Source organism: Mandrillus leucophaeus, unplaced genomic scaffold, assembly GCF_000951045.1.
Source record: "Mandrillus leucophaeus isolate KB7577 unplaced genomic scaffold, Mleu.le_1.0 Scaffold108, whole genome shotgun sequence".
Classification (NCBI taxonomy): domain Eukaryota; kingdom Metazoa; phylum Chordata; class Mammalia; order Primates; family Cercopithecidae; genus Mandrillus; species Mandrillus leucophaeus.
The window spans coordinates 1,251,397-1,266,762 of NW_012098987.1; the positions used below are offsets into that span (position 1 = coordinate 1,251,397).

The following is a 15,366-nucleotide window of genomic DNA, read 5'->3' on the forward strand; positions in this document are numbered from 1 at the left end:
ATTAAGCAGATTCTCAAAAGGATCAGCAGAAGATGCTGACACACAGCAATCATTCTTTTTCTACATGGATATTTTTGAGAGAAGTGATTTAAGGTAAGTATGCATTACCCAAAAACATATACACCAATGCAATGTAGTCAGTTAAAATTAGGATACCTATATCTAAAAGGGTTCTCCTCCCCTTTTGTCAATTGCAAGTAGTCTCTGGGCCCAATGCAGAAGCTGATTGGTTAATATTACTGGACGCAATGACAGTGATAAAATGGAGTATACTTGGAAAATACTTTTTGTTTTGTTTTATATTTGTGTGTTCTCTTTCAATAAGTTAACCTGCACCTTCCAGCAAATTGGAGGGCTAAATAAATTTACGTAAAAAAAAAAAATCACAAAAATTTTACCCTTAATGAAAATATGAAAAGTAGAATGGAACCCAGATTAAACCTCTCTCCCAAAATAACGTATGTCAGCTCAAAGCAACGAAAATACTGTGGTCAGTTGAAAAAAGTTGAAATTTTGTGTAATTATGAAAGTGAAAAAAGAGCATTTTGGCTTTGAAGTTTGAGTTTTCACACCACCATTAGATTTTTAGTCTTAAATTTTAATATTTCAAGACAATTACACTCATATCTGTGATATTTAATTTCTGCCTTCCAGGCAGCTGGCTTGTCCCTTGTCATTAATATGGAAGGCAATTACAATGTCACCTTTAGCTCAGTTCTAGCTGAGGAATTCAAAAGAAAAGTCAGAAACAAGTTACTTCCCAGTAAATAAATCACCAAGGGATTTAGCAAGTCTAGTCAATCAGCTCAGCATTTGCGGGGGTCAGAGGGGTGGGGGAGATCTGGGGGTGTTAGCACACACGAGTGTACATACACACACAACAGAAACAAAATAACACTACAATAATCAAACTGTATTAATATGTTATCAAAACACTACAAACAGAACAAATGTTTCTTTTGCCTTCTATGTCTCTTCTCATTTTACTCATTCTTTCCTTATCACTACTGACTATTACCTTTCTTCAGATATTTAGCCATGCACTTACCCATGAACCCTGTCTTCTTTTTCTGTCCCAATCCCCATATCTTCATGGCTTTCCAGTTAATGAAGTTATCTTAGGAAATTGAGAAACCTAGAAGTATATCTTAGGGAAAGGTCTAAAAAACTATGCTTAAAATTCTCAAAACACTGAGAAAACTCACCATATTCACATTTCTAATGTACAATAATTTTAAAGAAAAGGAAAGTTATAATAAAATCTCACATTTTATTATAATAAATAATTAATAAGTAGTAATGAGTCTAAGTAGTTTCGCACATTCTTTCATTTAAATCCCCAAATCATCCTAACATCTCATGATACTGAGGGGGATACTAAGGCTCGGAAGGTGAAACTATGCCCAATATTACACAGCTAAATAATAAATTATACAGGCAATCCACCCAAAATTGTTTTTCCTTTTTATTTATTGATATACCATAGTTGTATGTGTTTTTGGGGGGTACACGTGATATTTTAACACACGTATACAATGTGTAATGATCAAATCAGGGTAACTGGAATATCCATCACTCAAACAGTTATATTTTCTTTGTGCTGGGAACATTACTATTCTTCTGTTCTAGGTATTTTGAAATATACAATAAATATTAACTTTAATTTCCTATCATATTGTTGAATGATAGAACTGGTTTCTTCTGACTGTATGTTTGTACCCACCACCCAAAATTTGAACCTCAAAAAACAAAACACCTTCAAAATATTAAGAAAATAGAAACCAACATAAATTTTAATGGTAAATATTTAGCAATGTTAAGGAATAGGAATATACATAACTGATTCACATAGTATCCCTATTATATTATAGATGACAGGAAGCTTATAGCAAAATCTGAGGCCCAACTGTGTATGAGCCTTAGGGGCTGATTACTTTTTATACATTATCTTGACTACTTCCTCAAATTTATAATTTTACTATCCCTGGGCTTATTATAAACCTTCTCTTCAAGTCCTATGATGTCCAGAAGCCTTTCAATGAGTAAAACCAAGGAATCCAGTGAAGAAAAGAATAGAAAGATATTTCCAGTTTCTCAATAGTCCTCATGCTGTCACTTTTATAACTGAGCCTCATCACAAAGGATTATATCATAGATTCAAGTAATACTGCAAACAATTTTATTTTTAAAACTTAGGTCTGGCTGGGCGCGGTGGCTCACGCCTGTAATCCCAGCACTTTGGGAGGCCGAGACGGGCGGATCACGAGGTCAGGAGATCGAGACTATCCTGGCTAACACAGTGAAACCCCGTCTCTACTAAAAAAATACAAAAAACTAGCCGGGCGAGGTGGCGGGCGCCTGTAGTCCCAGCTACTCGGGAGGCTGAGGCAGGAGAATGGCATAAACCCGGGAGGAGGAGCTTGCAGTGAGCTGAGATCCGGCCACTGCACTCCAGCCTGGGCGACAGAGTGAGCCTCCGTCTCAAAAAAAAAAACAAAAAAACAAAAAACAAAAACTTAGGTCTTTGATTTTTTGATACTATAACATCTGAAGATTAAAGAAAAGATTTACTATATACTTGCAAAAGCAATATAGTTTATGCAAAAACACTGTTGATATGTGAAAATGCCTGACAAAAAGTTGTCAAGACCAAATTTTTGGTCCTGCTGACTATGAAAAGCGAGTATTTCTTGGATTCAAACTATGAACAAGTAATGAAATTTCTGCAAGGAAGACTCAAGGAAAACATGTGTCATATAGCACTTAAGGCATACATATAGAAATCAAACATTTGTGATAATACCTGAAGTAGGAACGATTTAACAAAAGATTTTCTTTTCTTTTTTTTTTTTTTGAGACGGAGTCTCGCTTTGTCACCCAGGCTGGAGTGCAGTGGCACCATCACAGCTCACTGCAAGCTCCGCCTCCTGGGTTCATGCTATTCTCCTGCCTCAGCCTCCGAGTAACTGGGATTACAGGCATGCACCACCACACCTGGCTAATTTTTTGTATTTTTAGTAGACACGGGGTTTCACCGTGTTAGCCAGGATGGTCTCGATCTCCTGACCTCATGATCCGCCCGCCTCGGCCTCCCAAAGTGCTGGGATTACAGGCGTGAGCCACCGTGCCCGGCAACAAAAGATTTTCACAGAACACTTAGAGAAAAAGAAAAACTCAGATTGTTACCCCTTCCCAATCTGAGTTTTTACGTTACAGATGTTTTAAAGAACTGTAAACAAAACAACATTTATATATTATTGCCTGATTTCAAAATAATCAAAAACAATCTGTTTTACTTAAAACCAATTGTAGCAATCACTGCATCTAGTAAATAGTAGCACTTCTATTTGCTATTCCTTATAAAGAGGCAAAAACAAAAAAGAAATCACTGTTTTTGAGAACTGAAGTATTTTTCCATAAGCACAAAATAGCCAATTTAAAAATATGACATAGACAAAGACAATAAAAATTATATTGTCAAATAATAGACAAATACAAAAAAACTGAAATATGCTAGCAGTGTTATTATAATTGACCAGATTATAAAGCTCAATTACCCTGAAGTTCTGCTACTGAATAGGAACTTTCAGATGCTCCACTATATAAAACATTTTTAGGTGCTAAGCCCAGGAATAATGTCTGGAATTCTGCCAATAATATTCCTCCTGAACACAATGGCAAAGCCTCTGTGTGACACAGCAGCACACTCAACTTTTTTACAATTTCATGTTCCCCCATCTTTTGCAGCATATGAATGAGAAATAGCCTTTCTCTTGGAGGCTCTATTAATTTTTACGAAATAAACCAACACAAAATGGGTAGCAAACCAATTTAAGCAAAATTTTCGTTGCTATGGTTCTATAATTAGAAAATAAAATTAGTAATTGATGAGAGTTACAGCTCAAAAAATGAAAATTACTAGATTGACCTTCATGTGGTTAGTCATATTTAACAAACTTGAGTCCTCTCTGCCTGTGTCTGCCTCTCACTCCAAACTCCCTGTCATACTCCTACCCCTCTACACACAGCTGCTCTTCTTGAACTGAGTGCTTTATATTGTGGAGGCCACCAAGTCCAAATAACATAACTTTATTTTGCTATAATTTTTATAACTTCTTTCAAATTCAAGTTTTTGGCTGCACCTTACAAACTTGAAAATCTAAGAAATGCCAGTCTTTTAAACTGCAGCCACATATAGGTCTACGTAAAACACTTTTTTAATCTTTAAGGGCTATTTTGTAAATTTTCACCAATTATTAGAAATCTTTTTAATACAAATATTATATACATAGTATTGTTAAAAAGATCAGCAAAAGGCACAAAAGCATGGGATATATTTTGAGTTCTTTTTAAAGAAAAGAAATTTCTCTCCTTACCAGAAGTGCTAACACTGACTGTTAAGACTTTCTAATGACAGGTATTTTTTGAAAAGAACAACAAACCCATCCTATTCCAAACTATATAGTTTGTAGAGATAACAAAGCCCTAATATTAACTCTGAGCTTATACTAACTTTACTCATCAGACATACATCACTGAGTGAATTAAAAGCCACTTAGCCACGTAAAACGAAAAAGCAAAGGAAAAACTGGTTATTAGCTCAATACGGGTTGTTCGTAAAATGGGCAATATGCTAATTAGTCTGCTCTGCTTTAATTAAAAGAATCATTAGCTAAATCACATACGTAAACTTCAATTTCACAGTATTTGAGAAAGATACAAAAAGACCTTTTGTTTATTAAAACACTTTAAAACTTTCCTATAATCTGTTGAACAGACCAATTTTTCCAGATCCTATATAAACAAATGGTAACCTATACTTTGTTCAATTATCACATATATTAGTGTAGTTTAATAAGACTTGACTATATTTGAAGTATTAACTAAGTCAGATATACAATTATCACATTTAGGAGGTCTACTTCAATTTTAAAATACTAGCTTAACCTTGTATGTTGCCTTCAAAATCCTTTATTTTTCAGTTTTCTATATGGATGTTTAATAGAACACTACGCTGACTTTGCGGTTGAATTATGACGCTTTACCTGAACTGCACAGAACTAGTCCATGGATTAAATAATTAAGAGATTGCACAATTTGAGGTAGGATTTTCAGAAACGCTTCATAAAAAGATTTTAGCACACCAATTACTTAAACTATGTCAAAAATCTCACTTAGTTAAATTCTGACAATCTTTGTCAAATTCAGAAACATGAATTCAATTAAAAATAGGCAGCTTATTTAAACTACGTTTGTCTTAACAGCTTTAATTTAAAAAACACCTCCTGCCCCCATATACAGTTAATGCTTCTGGCTAATGCACATTCTCTTCCTTGTATTCTCATTTCTATCACATTTTTTCCCCATTAAAGTGAGCACATTGTATTTGGTTTCTTTTCTTCCTATTCATTGTTCAGTTCAGCATTTTAATAATCTTTTCAGTACTGCTGTTCAAAGAAAACAGGCTATATGAAGCTAAAGAAAATTATCTAAGTTCAATGGTTTTCGAAGTGAGATAATTTTCCTAGACCTATTTATTAAAAATCCATGCAAAACAAGCACCACAACCAACTGGTAAACAGCTACAGAAAATTGGAAGCTTAAAAATAAAGCCGTTAAAAACACTTCACTACACACCTTCTCTGTGAAGCCCTTTGTTTCCACTGAAAACCATACTGGAATCCTTGTATAAAAGAAGTTGCCTTCTGGCTATCAATAGCTATACTATCAGTAACTGAGGGATCCAGATGTCTGCAGCGGTTAAAACAAATGTTCAGCGTTGGGTGCTGATTCCGCTTCCCTCCGTGCAAGGTTTTTCACAAAGGCAGCAGAGTAAGAGCGCACATAGCAACAGCACTCACAGCTGATTGGACAGAGGGTGTGCTCAACCTCCCCTGCTCACTAGGTCCACTACAGCTTCCTGTCTACTTGGCAGCACTGTCATGTTTTCTTTGCTCGTCTTATGAACTCAGCTGTGTTTAGGCAACTTGAAAGGAAAGAACAGAAGACTGACGATGCAAAGTATTCTAGTGTAAACCCCTAAAATGTGTTTCTTTAGTTGCTTTTAAAACAGAGAAATTCATGAGACAAAAATTTATTTCAGTTAGTGAAATAAATGAAACTGAAGACAAAGAAGGGTTGTGGAGGGAATCAGTTACTTCACATTTAAATTAAATCAGGTCTACCAAATGAAACCCTGTGAAAATGTGTAAATAAAAAACTTTACAATAATCAGAATAAAGCATTAACCTCCATATATCTAGAACTAGAAAGTATTTTACAACAAACTTCACAAATTCCTAGAAAAGCACAACCTGTTACATATTTAAAATGGGATAGGTCCTGAAATGGTCTCTCCTCAAATGCATGCAGTACTTTTTAAGAGGGCTAAAGAAACAGGTTACCAGACTGACTAGAAAAAGATTCAGAAAGGAAAAATTATCAGTTACTTAATAATCTCTGACAATACAAGATTTAACTAGGTCTTTATAGTAAAATGTCTCTGGACGCATAGAACAATGACATTTAGCTTAAATTCATTTACTTTTTGTTATCATAAAATTACCCAGAGATATAAAAGCATAGACTTTTTTTCAGGTTTCAAGTAGTGGGCTTCAGTTTACCAGTTCATACTGTCTCTACGAACTTTAACAGCAAAAACCCCTCCCCAGCTTACAAAGTTGTTTGGGAGAATCAATGAAAGTAGTAGGGGAGGAACAGATGTGATGAATTATAAAAATTTCTCACTTTAGAAGTATTTCCCCTGAATGTCTCGTCAACTAGGATGGTGGTTTTCAAACGTTTAAAGCAATGGAACTCTCTATTTGCATTCTTCCTATAAAATGCATTATCAGTAGTGGCTCTAGGACTTCTATACAGGAAAGGTTTGTGGGAGTAGGCTGAGGCAGCAGCAGAAGCATGCCGTTTACTACTCAGATCTTTGTTTATCTTGAGTGTCTCGGCATTAGGGAGTGGAGGCTGATGGAAATGTTGGAGTTACTAAAGTGCCCCATGAGCACTATGAGGCTATTTTTAAGTGCGAAGCCACAAATAGCACGCAATTTCATCTCAGACCCAGAATCCATAAGATTTCTACCCCTGAAGAAGCTTCTAGGATTCCTGGAGTTCTACAGTACAGAAGAAACACAACCTGGAAGAGGTTTATTGCTTTAAAGAAATCTCATTACTTTAAAGAATCTGATCACTCACTCCACATTTAGCCAGAGGGAGAGCTGCTAAGCCCCCTGAGAAATAACAAGACGTGTTTGGAAACACAATAAGCCTGAGGTAGGTGACTCAGAGAAAGAATGGCATGGTAGACAGAGCAAGGATTTTGGAGGTAGGCCAACCTGTGTTCAAAACAGGAATCTGCCATTACTAACAGTGAGACCACATATAAGATTATTACACCATTATGAGCTTCAGTTTCCTCATCTGTACAACTCCTAATCCAAGACTAGTCACAGGCCCACTGTACTTTTTCCTTAACACTTAGTTCATAGAATGTAGAAAGGCTGTTTACAAAATGACTGGTTTAATGAGTCTCCTCCATCACACTGTAAGTGCTTTAAAGGTAGGTACTATGTCTACTTGTTTACCTAGCACCATGCCTCATTTATATTTTATACAGTATTTGATTTGATTTCACAATCATGGGAGGTGACTAGTACAAGTAGAACATCTTATTTGACCATCTTCATTGTTTAAATAAGGAAATTAAATATAAAATTTATAAGTCACAACTAGAAGTTAAAGGAAATCAAATTTAAAAATTTTTTGGATTAATAAATTTATATTTCAAAATCAACCTTTTTCTATCTCCTATAATATATAATCCCAGGGTTGTTTTGGAATATGTCCTTTCAGTTATAATCCTTCAACTTTAAAATTAAAGGCTAGTGATATCATATATCTATAATATAAATCTATTGATGTCATATAAAAAAAGAATTTACAGAAAAAACATTAAATGTATTTAGTCACAACATGTAATTATAAATGATAAAAGACACTCCAAATAGATGTGCCACCTTAAAAAACTTAAATCCAACTGAGACAGTATTTTATTTAGTGAAATGCTCCCCTCTCTGTTGCTAGTTTTCCAATAAATTTCAGAACAGCACTTCATATATTTTTGAAAAAAGTTTGCTTTTCCCCAATTTGCTCACCTTGGTAAACAAAACTAAATAATGAGTATGCTGTAAAATGATGGCACATTATCTACTTTGTAAATCTCAAGACTACAAACTAAGAATCTGAATAACATGAATTTCTACACAAGTGTTAGTCCCAAATTCTCAATCCTCAATTCCCAACCATGACAAACCTCCTTCCCCGACTCCTCCAGAACCCACCTAGCATGGTTGTTAAGTATGTTTTCTAAATGGACAGTTCAGGAAACACATCATGCTCCTGCAGGGAAACAAATAGGATAGTAGATCTTTTACAAAAGTTTTAAAAACAAAACTATATATTCCAAACACAAAATGGAAAAATTTCAAATAACTATTTCAGATCATCTATGCTTTCTGTTAACAGAAATAATTGAGATATACTGATAGTAAGATACTTTAAGAGATAATCATGCTATCTTTGAGACTTTCTAAACAAAAAAAATTATTGCAGATAGAAAAAAGAGCCCTTCAAAGGTAATGATTAAATAGCTACTACACATATACACATAAAAATAATTACTAAATATATATTATATATATATATTAAATAGCCACTACCTACTGGCCCATGGGCCAGGCATGATGCTAATCCCTTTACATACTCTTCTCAGATCCTCAGGTAGTTGTTATCCCCACAGATTAAAACTGGTACAAAATCCAACCTCATGATTGGAAAGACCCCTTAAAGCAGCAAGACATAATGGAGGAGGAAAGCCACAAATTCAAGCTCTTTCCACTTACAGGATGTGTTACCAAATTATTTAACCTGTCTGAATCTATTTCTTTGAAAAGTGGGAATAATCATTTCTCTAAGTGCTATAAACCACCTAGGTGAGTACTTGGGCTCTTAATCTGAAGTCTCCTCTTTCCCTTTGCAGATATCAGGTCTACATGACATAACCATATGTCTGCATACACACACACGCACACAACAAATAACAGCAATAGATTAGCATACATTAGTTGTATACAGTATTAATAAAAACGGGAATGAGACAACTCTTGACCAAAGAAAGATTTCTGTGATGCTGATTTTTTTTTTAAGTTTCTTAAATAATGTCACATCTAACAACACATGTAACAGCTGAATAACTAATTTGTAATGAAGACTAAGCAATAGTTAAAATTTAACATTAACAGTTTTGGAAAATAGAGAAATTTATGACATCATTAAATCAGTTTTTATTAAAAAACAAAATATGATGTTCAGGTCACTTCAGGGATAAATTAAACCATACATTATAGTGACTGCCATTTACATGAGATTCCCAGTAATCATACTTGCTGCAATGATTACCCACTGACTTGTATTCATTATAACAAAGTACAAATAAACCAAATGGCCAAACAGCAACCCAAATATACTGTTTTAAGAGTTAAACACATTCTTAAAATTAAAATGCTAAAAAGTACCTAAGAGACTTAATTGAGGATCTCATCTTTCAAAAGATTTTGGGTTATGATGACCTAGATTAGTTCCAGGAGTAGTGCCTTGTTTACAAAATCTAAGATCTTGGAAAGAAGAAAATGTTCTAGCCTGTTTTTTGGCATCATTCATACTACATTGTTTAAAATGAGCTAGAACAGGGGTTATTTATAAGCTAAGCTACTAGACAAACACTTCGTCTAATAATATCTTGTACACACATAAGTCAGATTTAATAAGAATCAAGATCACGTATTAAGAATTCACTTTTAATCTCCTATATACTTTGTAAATTAATATCACCATCATTACATAAAATGTGTGCAGAGGTGCATATGGGTTTTTCTTTATGCATACTTCTTTTAAAGATATATTATGGGATGTTAATCTCCTGCTATTACAAAGAATGCTATGTTTGATTCAATCTTAGATTGAAAACCAATCATACATTTGTATTATAATAATATAACATTTTATGACAAGTTTTTCCATGAAGATAATGGATCCCATATTTACCTGTCCCTTTGACAACTGCAACTTTGTGAAATAATATTTTGTAGATGAAGAAACTGAATCATAGAAATTGAGGTAGGTACCTTGTAAGAATCACCTACTCTAGGTTTAATTCCAAGTGCTGTGGTTTTTTTCCACAATTACTATTACTGATACATGTCATTATGTCTGCTAACAGAGACAAACAGTCATACAAATGACTGATTCTGCAGTTTAAATTCTGGAGAATGTTAACAAAAATCTGGTTGAGTGAAAAAGCTGTATGTGTATTTAGTCAATCTTGTGTAGCTTAAGGAGACTCAATCATTAAGTCCCCGAAGCTTTAATACTGTTTGCTTTGCATTTAACATTTTTAAAAACTTGCTTATTTGAAACTATTTTACGTTGGTTTTCTTCCAAGTGATATGACTAAACTCTTTTGGCTACCTCAAACTCCAGCATGTCTAAAACTGAATTAGTTTTCCTCTGAACAAGAGTCACCATTATTGTCAGTGACATCCTCCCAATTCCCTAAGCTAACAAACTTTGGAGAGAACCTACTCATTGACTGTGTGTTTAGTAAGTGCTTGGCACAACCACTTCACTCAGGTTATGTCATTCTAACAAAGTTATAAAATAGTGTAAAATACTATTACTATCCCAGTTTTAATCAATAAAACGGCAACTCAGAGTAAGTCAGCAACTTAAGCTTACACAGAGAAGATAACAAAATCAAATATTGAACACTTTTAGTTCTAAGTGCTAAAACAATCTGTATAATTAATGTGCTATAAAATTAATATAAGGGGTTGAGACTATCATTTTCTTTTTAAATAAAGTAGAGAAAAGAAAAAAAATCAGTCATCATTGCTCATAGTAAGATTGGTAAATAACTTGTTTTGGGGCAGGGGTTGATAGGGATGTTGTTATGGGGCAGCAATGTGAAATGTCTAATTGTGGATTGCAGTCAAAAAAATGCTAAGGCCATTGCTCCATCTGACATTGTCTCTCCCATTCCTCCCACTGTCTCCAAATAGATACTGGTTTTCATCATATATTCAACAAACATGGACTTTGGAAGCACAACAGCTGAAATTAGGTAGAATTGTACTAAATAGAGTTGGAGAAAATAGTCACTAGAGACTTACAGCCAAAATTCACATACATCACAGGCTATCACCACTCAATTCTACAGGCCCTCTTTTACTAGAGGTGACACTACTAAAGACACAGATGTTCAGAGATCCCTAAGGATTCACAATGTACAAATGCTATAACTACTGAATATAGCTTTCTGTGTAGAGGGAAACAATAGTTGTCTTTTCCCTTATATAAATGCTAGAGTCAACCTTTCTACAAGAGCTCTCCATTTTCAATGCAATTTCAGTTTATAAAGTACTTATTTGAATACCTCAATAGTTTTTACCATTTTAGACCAGGAAGATTTTAACTGCAGCACCTAAGAGAGGAAACAACAGTAAGACCTCATAAACTGAGCGCCTCAACTGAAGCTTGCACTTACTGGGAATAATTTTTCATTCTTCATTCACAAAAACAAAACAAACCATCAAACATACATGCCCCCCTCCCATTCAAACTCAAAATATTGGAGACCACCACAAATAGAAAGGGATAGTGGAGGTCAGGCATGGTGGCTCATGCTCATAATTCCAGACTTTAGGAGGCTGAGACAGGAGGACTGCTTGAGGATAGAGTTTAAGACCAGGCTGGGCAACAGTGAGACCTCGTTTCTAAAAAAAAAAAAAAAAAAAATTAAAAATCAGCTGGGCATGGTAGTGCACACTGTAGTCCCAGCTTCTCAGGGACTGAGGCAGGAGGATTGCTTGCACCCAGGAATTGGAGGTTGCAGTGAGCCACAATCAAGTCACTGTACTCCAGCCTGGGCAACAGAGCAAGAACCTGTATCAATAAACAAAAAAAGAAAGGGAGAGTAGAGTGTACAATTTCTGTAAGTTTGTACATGCCATCTGATACTCTCTTATTCCTCTGGGCCAGCTCCTCTACCCCCAAGTCCCACCTCTTCTAAAACATCACAGGGTAACCTCAGCTTCTGATTCACCTGTTGCCCCAGGAAGAAAGGACTTTGTTTTTTGTTTTTGTTTTTTTTTTTCAAACTACAAGTTTCTGAGGGCAGAGGCCATGTTAGTTCTTGCTCATCACAGTAGTTCCAGCACATATGCCAGGCACATTGAAAGTGCTCGGTGAATACTTGTTTCAGTGAACAAGAGAGGGAGAATGGTCCAAATGTCTATGGTTTTACTATTTCTAACAGTTAAATTCTAAAATGTTGTCATATTTAACCAATAAGACTATATAATCACAACTATATTGCAGAAGGAAATATTTGTAAGAATTCATATCACTTTTAAAAAGAACATTTTGTCAAAATATGGGTGTTTGGGAGAAATATTTTAGAAATAGAGCATTTCTAAAACAAAATCCAAGTGTTTTGTACTAAATCAAAACAAGCATCCCATGTTGTCAATCCCTTGATTTCAAACAAGGGCCCATGTAAATTACAAAATATTAGATGCAATATCCTACAAAACACAGCTGGGGCAAATCAGCTATTTTAATCTATATTTAAGCTATCTAAGTACAGAATGATATACCAGTTAATGAAAGACAAGATTTGAGTGAACTAGCAGAACAGTAAAATGACTATTACGGTTATCATAAAATTCATTGTCCACTGAGGTGGGAGGTTTGCTTGAGGCCAGGAGTTCAAGACCATCCTGGCCAACATAGAAAGACTTTGTCTCCAAAAAGAAAAAAAAAATGTATTAAAAAATTAAAGAGTAAAATTCATGATCCAAACAGTGGTAACACATTTAGAGTGAAAGGAGACCATTATGAAATAGGATTGGACACAGGGACAACAGGCATAAACCAGGACCATCCTATGTAGCATTTAACCCAGCCCATTAAAATAGTTTGAACTTAATGGTACAGTTAGAGATACAAAACGGTTAAATACGTTAAATTTTTTAAGCGTGAATTTTATATTTCATGAAACTCACTGATAAAAGCCCAAACATAAAATTATGGTATCTTAGAACTTACAGTTGTTAAGTAAGCAATAGGCACTTAATTTTTTATCAAGCATCTAATAAATACTAATTCTGTGTCAACTTGTCACAGGTGTGAGGAAAACAGCTGGGAAGAAGTCAGATGTCATCACTGCCCTTGAAGAACAATTATTCTAGTGAAGGAGACAGTATAAAATGAAGAAATGAGGGAGGCACAAACTATCGTATAGTAGCTGGCCTTCTTGCAGTTCCTAAAGCATGCCAGACTTTCTAAACTCAGGACCTTTGCACATATTCCTTTGGCCTGGGATGTTCTTCCCCCTTACACAACTGGTGCCTTCTCATACTTTGCTCATTTTCTCAGGGGCCTTACCTAACCATTCTAACCAAAGAGGACTTCTCCTTGCTCTCACTTAGCCACTCTCTTAGCCTTTGTATATTTCTCTCAGCGCACTTGGAATGTGTTTATCTTACATATTGAAGAGATGCTAATTTATTAACAATGATAGGCAAATTTATTGAGTATTTATTCAGAATCAAATACTATTTTGTTTCGTTTTGTTTTTTTGAGACGGAGTTTTGCTTTTGTTGCCCACGCTGGAGTGCAATGGCTCAATCTTGGTTCATTGCAACCTCCACATCCCAGGTTCAAGCAATTCTCCTGCCTCAGCCTCCCGAGTAGCTGGGATGACAAGCATGGGCCACCATGCCCGGCTAATTTTTTTGTATTTTTAGTAGAAATGGGGTTTCTCCTTGTTGGTAAGGCTGGTCTCGAACTCCTGACCTCAGGTGATCCGCCCACCTCGGCCTCCCAAAGTGCTGGGATTACAGGTATGAGCCACTGTGCCCGGCCCAAATACTATTTTCTAAGCACCTTATACGGACTACCTCATTTCCTCATTACAATAGCCCTTTAAGTAGGTACTATCACTAGCCTCATTTTTTATACATTGAAACTAAAGAAAAAATATTGTCCTCTATATTTCTAAATAATTAGTTTGTACTATTTCCTGATTTTTAAATTTGACAATTATTTCTAATTTCTTATTTCTTTATATCCATCTCTTTCTTAGCTTCCTAGTTTCAAGGATGAAATGTCTTATTCACTTTGAGTCTACTTATTACCATTCGACTTACTTCTAAGAGTATGCATGTATTACTTTGAGAACAATGTCAAAATATAATCACCTAGTCTGTTCCTTTCCAGTTTCCTGATAAAAGCCAGATGATCATTATTTCATTTCTGGTGCCAGAACCTAGAGGCAACTGTGCTCTGCTAGAGGCTAGAAGTAATACCAAATACAGAAAATACTAAAACAACTAGCAGGGAATTTGAGTTTTACTTTTTTAGTTGGATAGGTTGCTTTTCTTCGGGTCGTATGTTTTCCCAACTGTAAAAATGAAAGAAACTCACACACTTTAAGGATCTTTCCAACTGTGGTTTCTAGTGACAGAGTGATTTTGTGAGTAATTTCAGAATAACAAAATTATTTTCACATCCTGAACTTTTAAAAGTGGATTTAATATGTACCACTATGTAACCTGAATTTTGTTGTTGTTGTTAGCAACTTAGAGTACCCTGGTAAATACCTAAATTCTGCAGCATAAGCTACTACAAAAGGTACAGGCCAGGGTTAGACTACAACCTCCTGAACCACAGAAGTGTGCCTGCAGAACCTGCATTCAATCAACACAATAACTACTCAGAGGCACAGGGATATTCTTTACCTCAATTTCTGAAAAGTTAGTATGCCAACTTAATGACACACATGCTCAGAGAAACAATATTTAAGAAAGGAGTTATGCCATCAGAAACCTTACAAGCCAGGCCAAAAAAAAAAAAGGAGTAATGAATGATCAAACCTTAGACCTAGAAGGAACCTCCAAAATGATCTAATCTAATCTCTTATCAGATGAGGCAACTGGTGGTCAAAGAGGTTGGTGATTATTCACACAGATAGTGGCAAACTAAGACTAGGAAACTGAGATTGCTTCTTAGTGCTCTGTCTACCACAAAATACTGAACAAACCTCACTCTTACGATCACCATTTTTTTTTTAAAGCTTTAGTGTGAAAGTGTTTATCTGGTTGGGGAGAGAAGAAGATACATCTCTACTCCTAACACAGCTAGGAAAGCTTATCAGTATCACGGGGACTTCCTTCATTCTCAGACCTTACATGAAGCTGAAGGGTATGAAAGCCTCTAATAGAATTCAAACTTCTG

At 35.2% G+C, this 15,366-nt stretch overlaps 1 protein-coding gene across 4 annotated transcripts in view; it reads right to left on the minus strand.

Moving 5' to 3' along the window:
- FAM214A (family with sequence similarity 214, member A) overlaps positions 1 to 15,366 on the minus strand; it is a 99,476-nt gene that overhangs the window by 67,810 nt on the left and 16,300 nt on the right. The window contains exon 1 of one of the 4 annotated variants that reach the window (XM_011986403.1): positions 5,638 to 5,818. The exons of the other annotated variants lie outside the window; for them this stretch is intronic. Within the exon in view, the coding sequence (XP_011841793.1) occupies positions 5,638 to 5,674 (37 nt within the window). The 5' untranslated portion in view covers positions 5,675 to 5,818. Of the gene's footprint in view, positions 1 to 5,637; positions 5,819 to 15,366 lie in introns of those variants that run through there. 4 annotated transcript variants of the gene reach the window in all.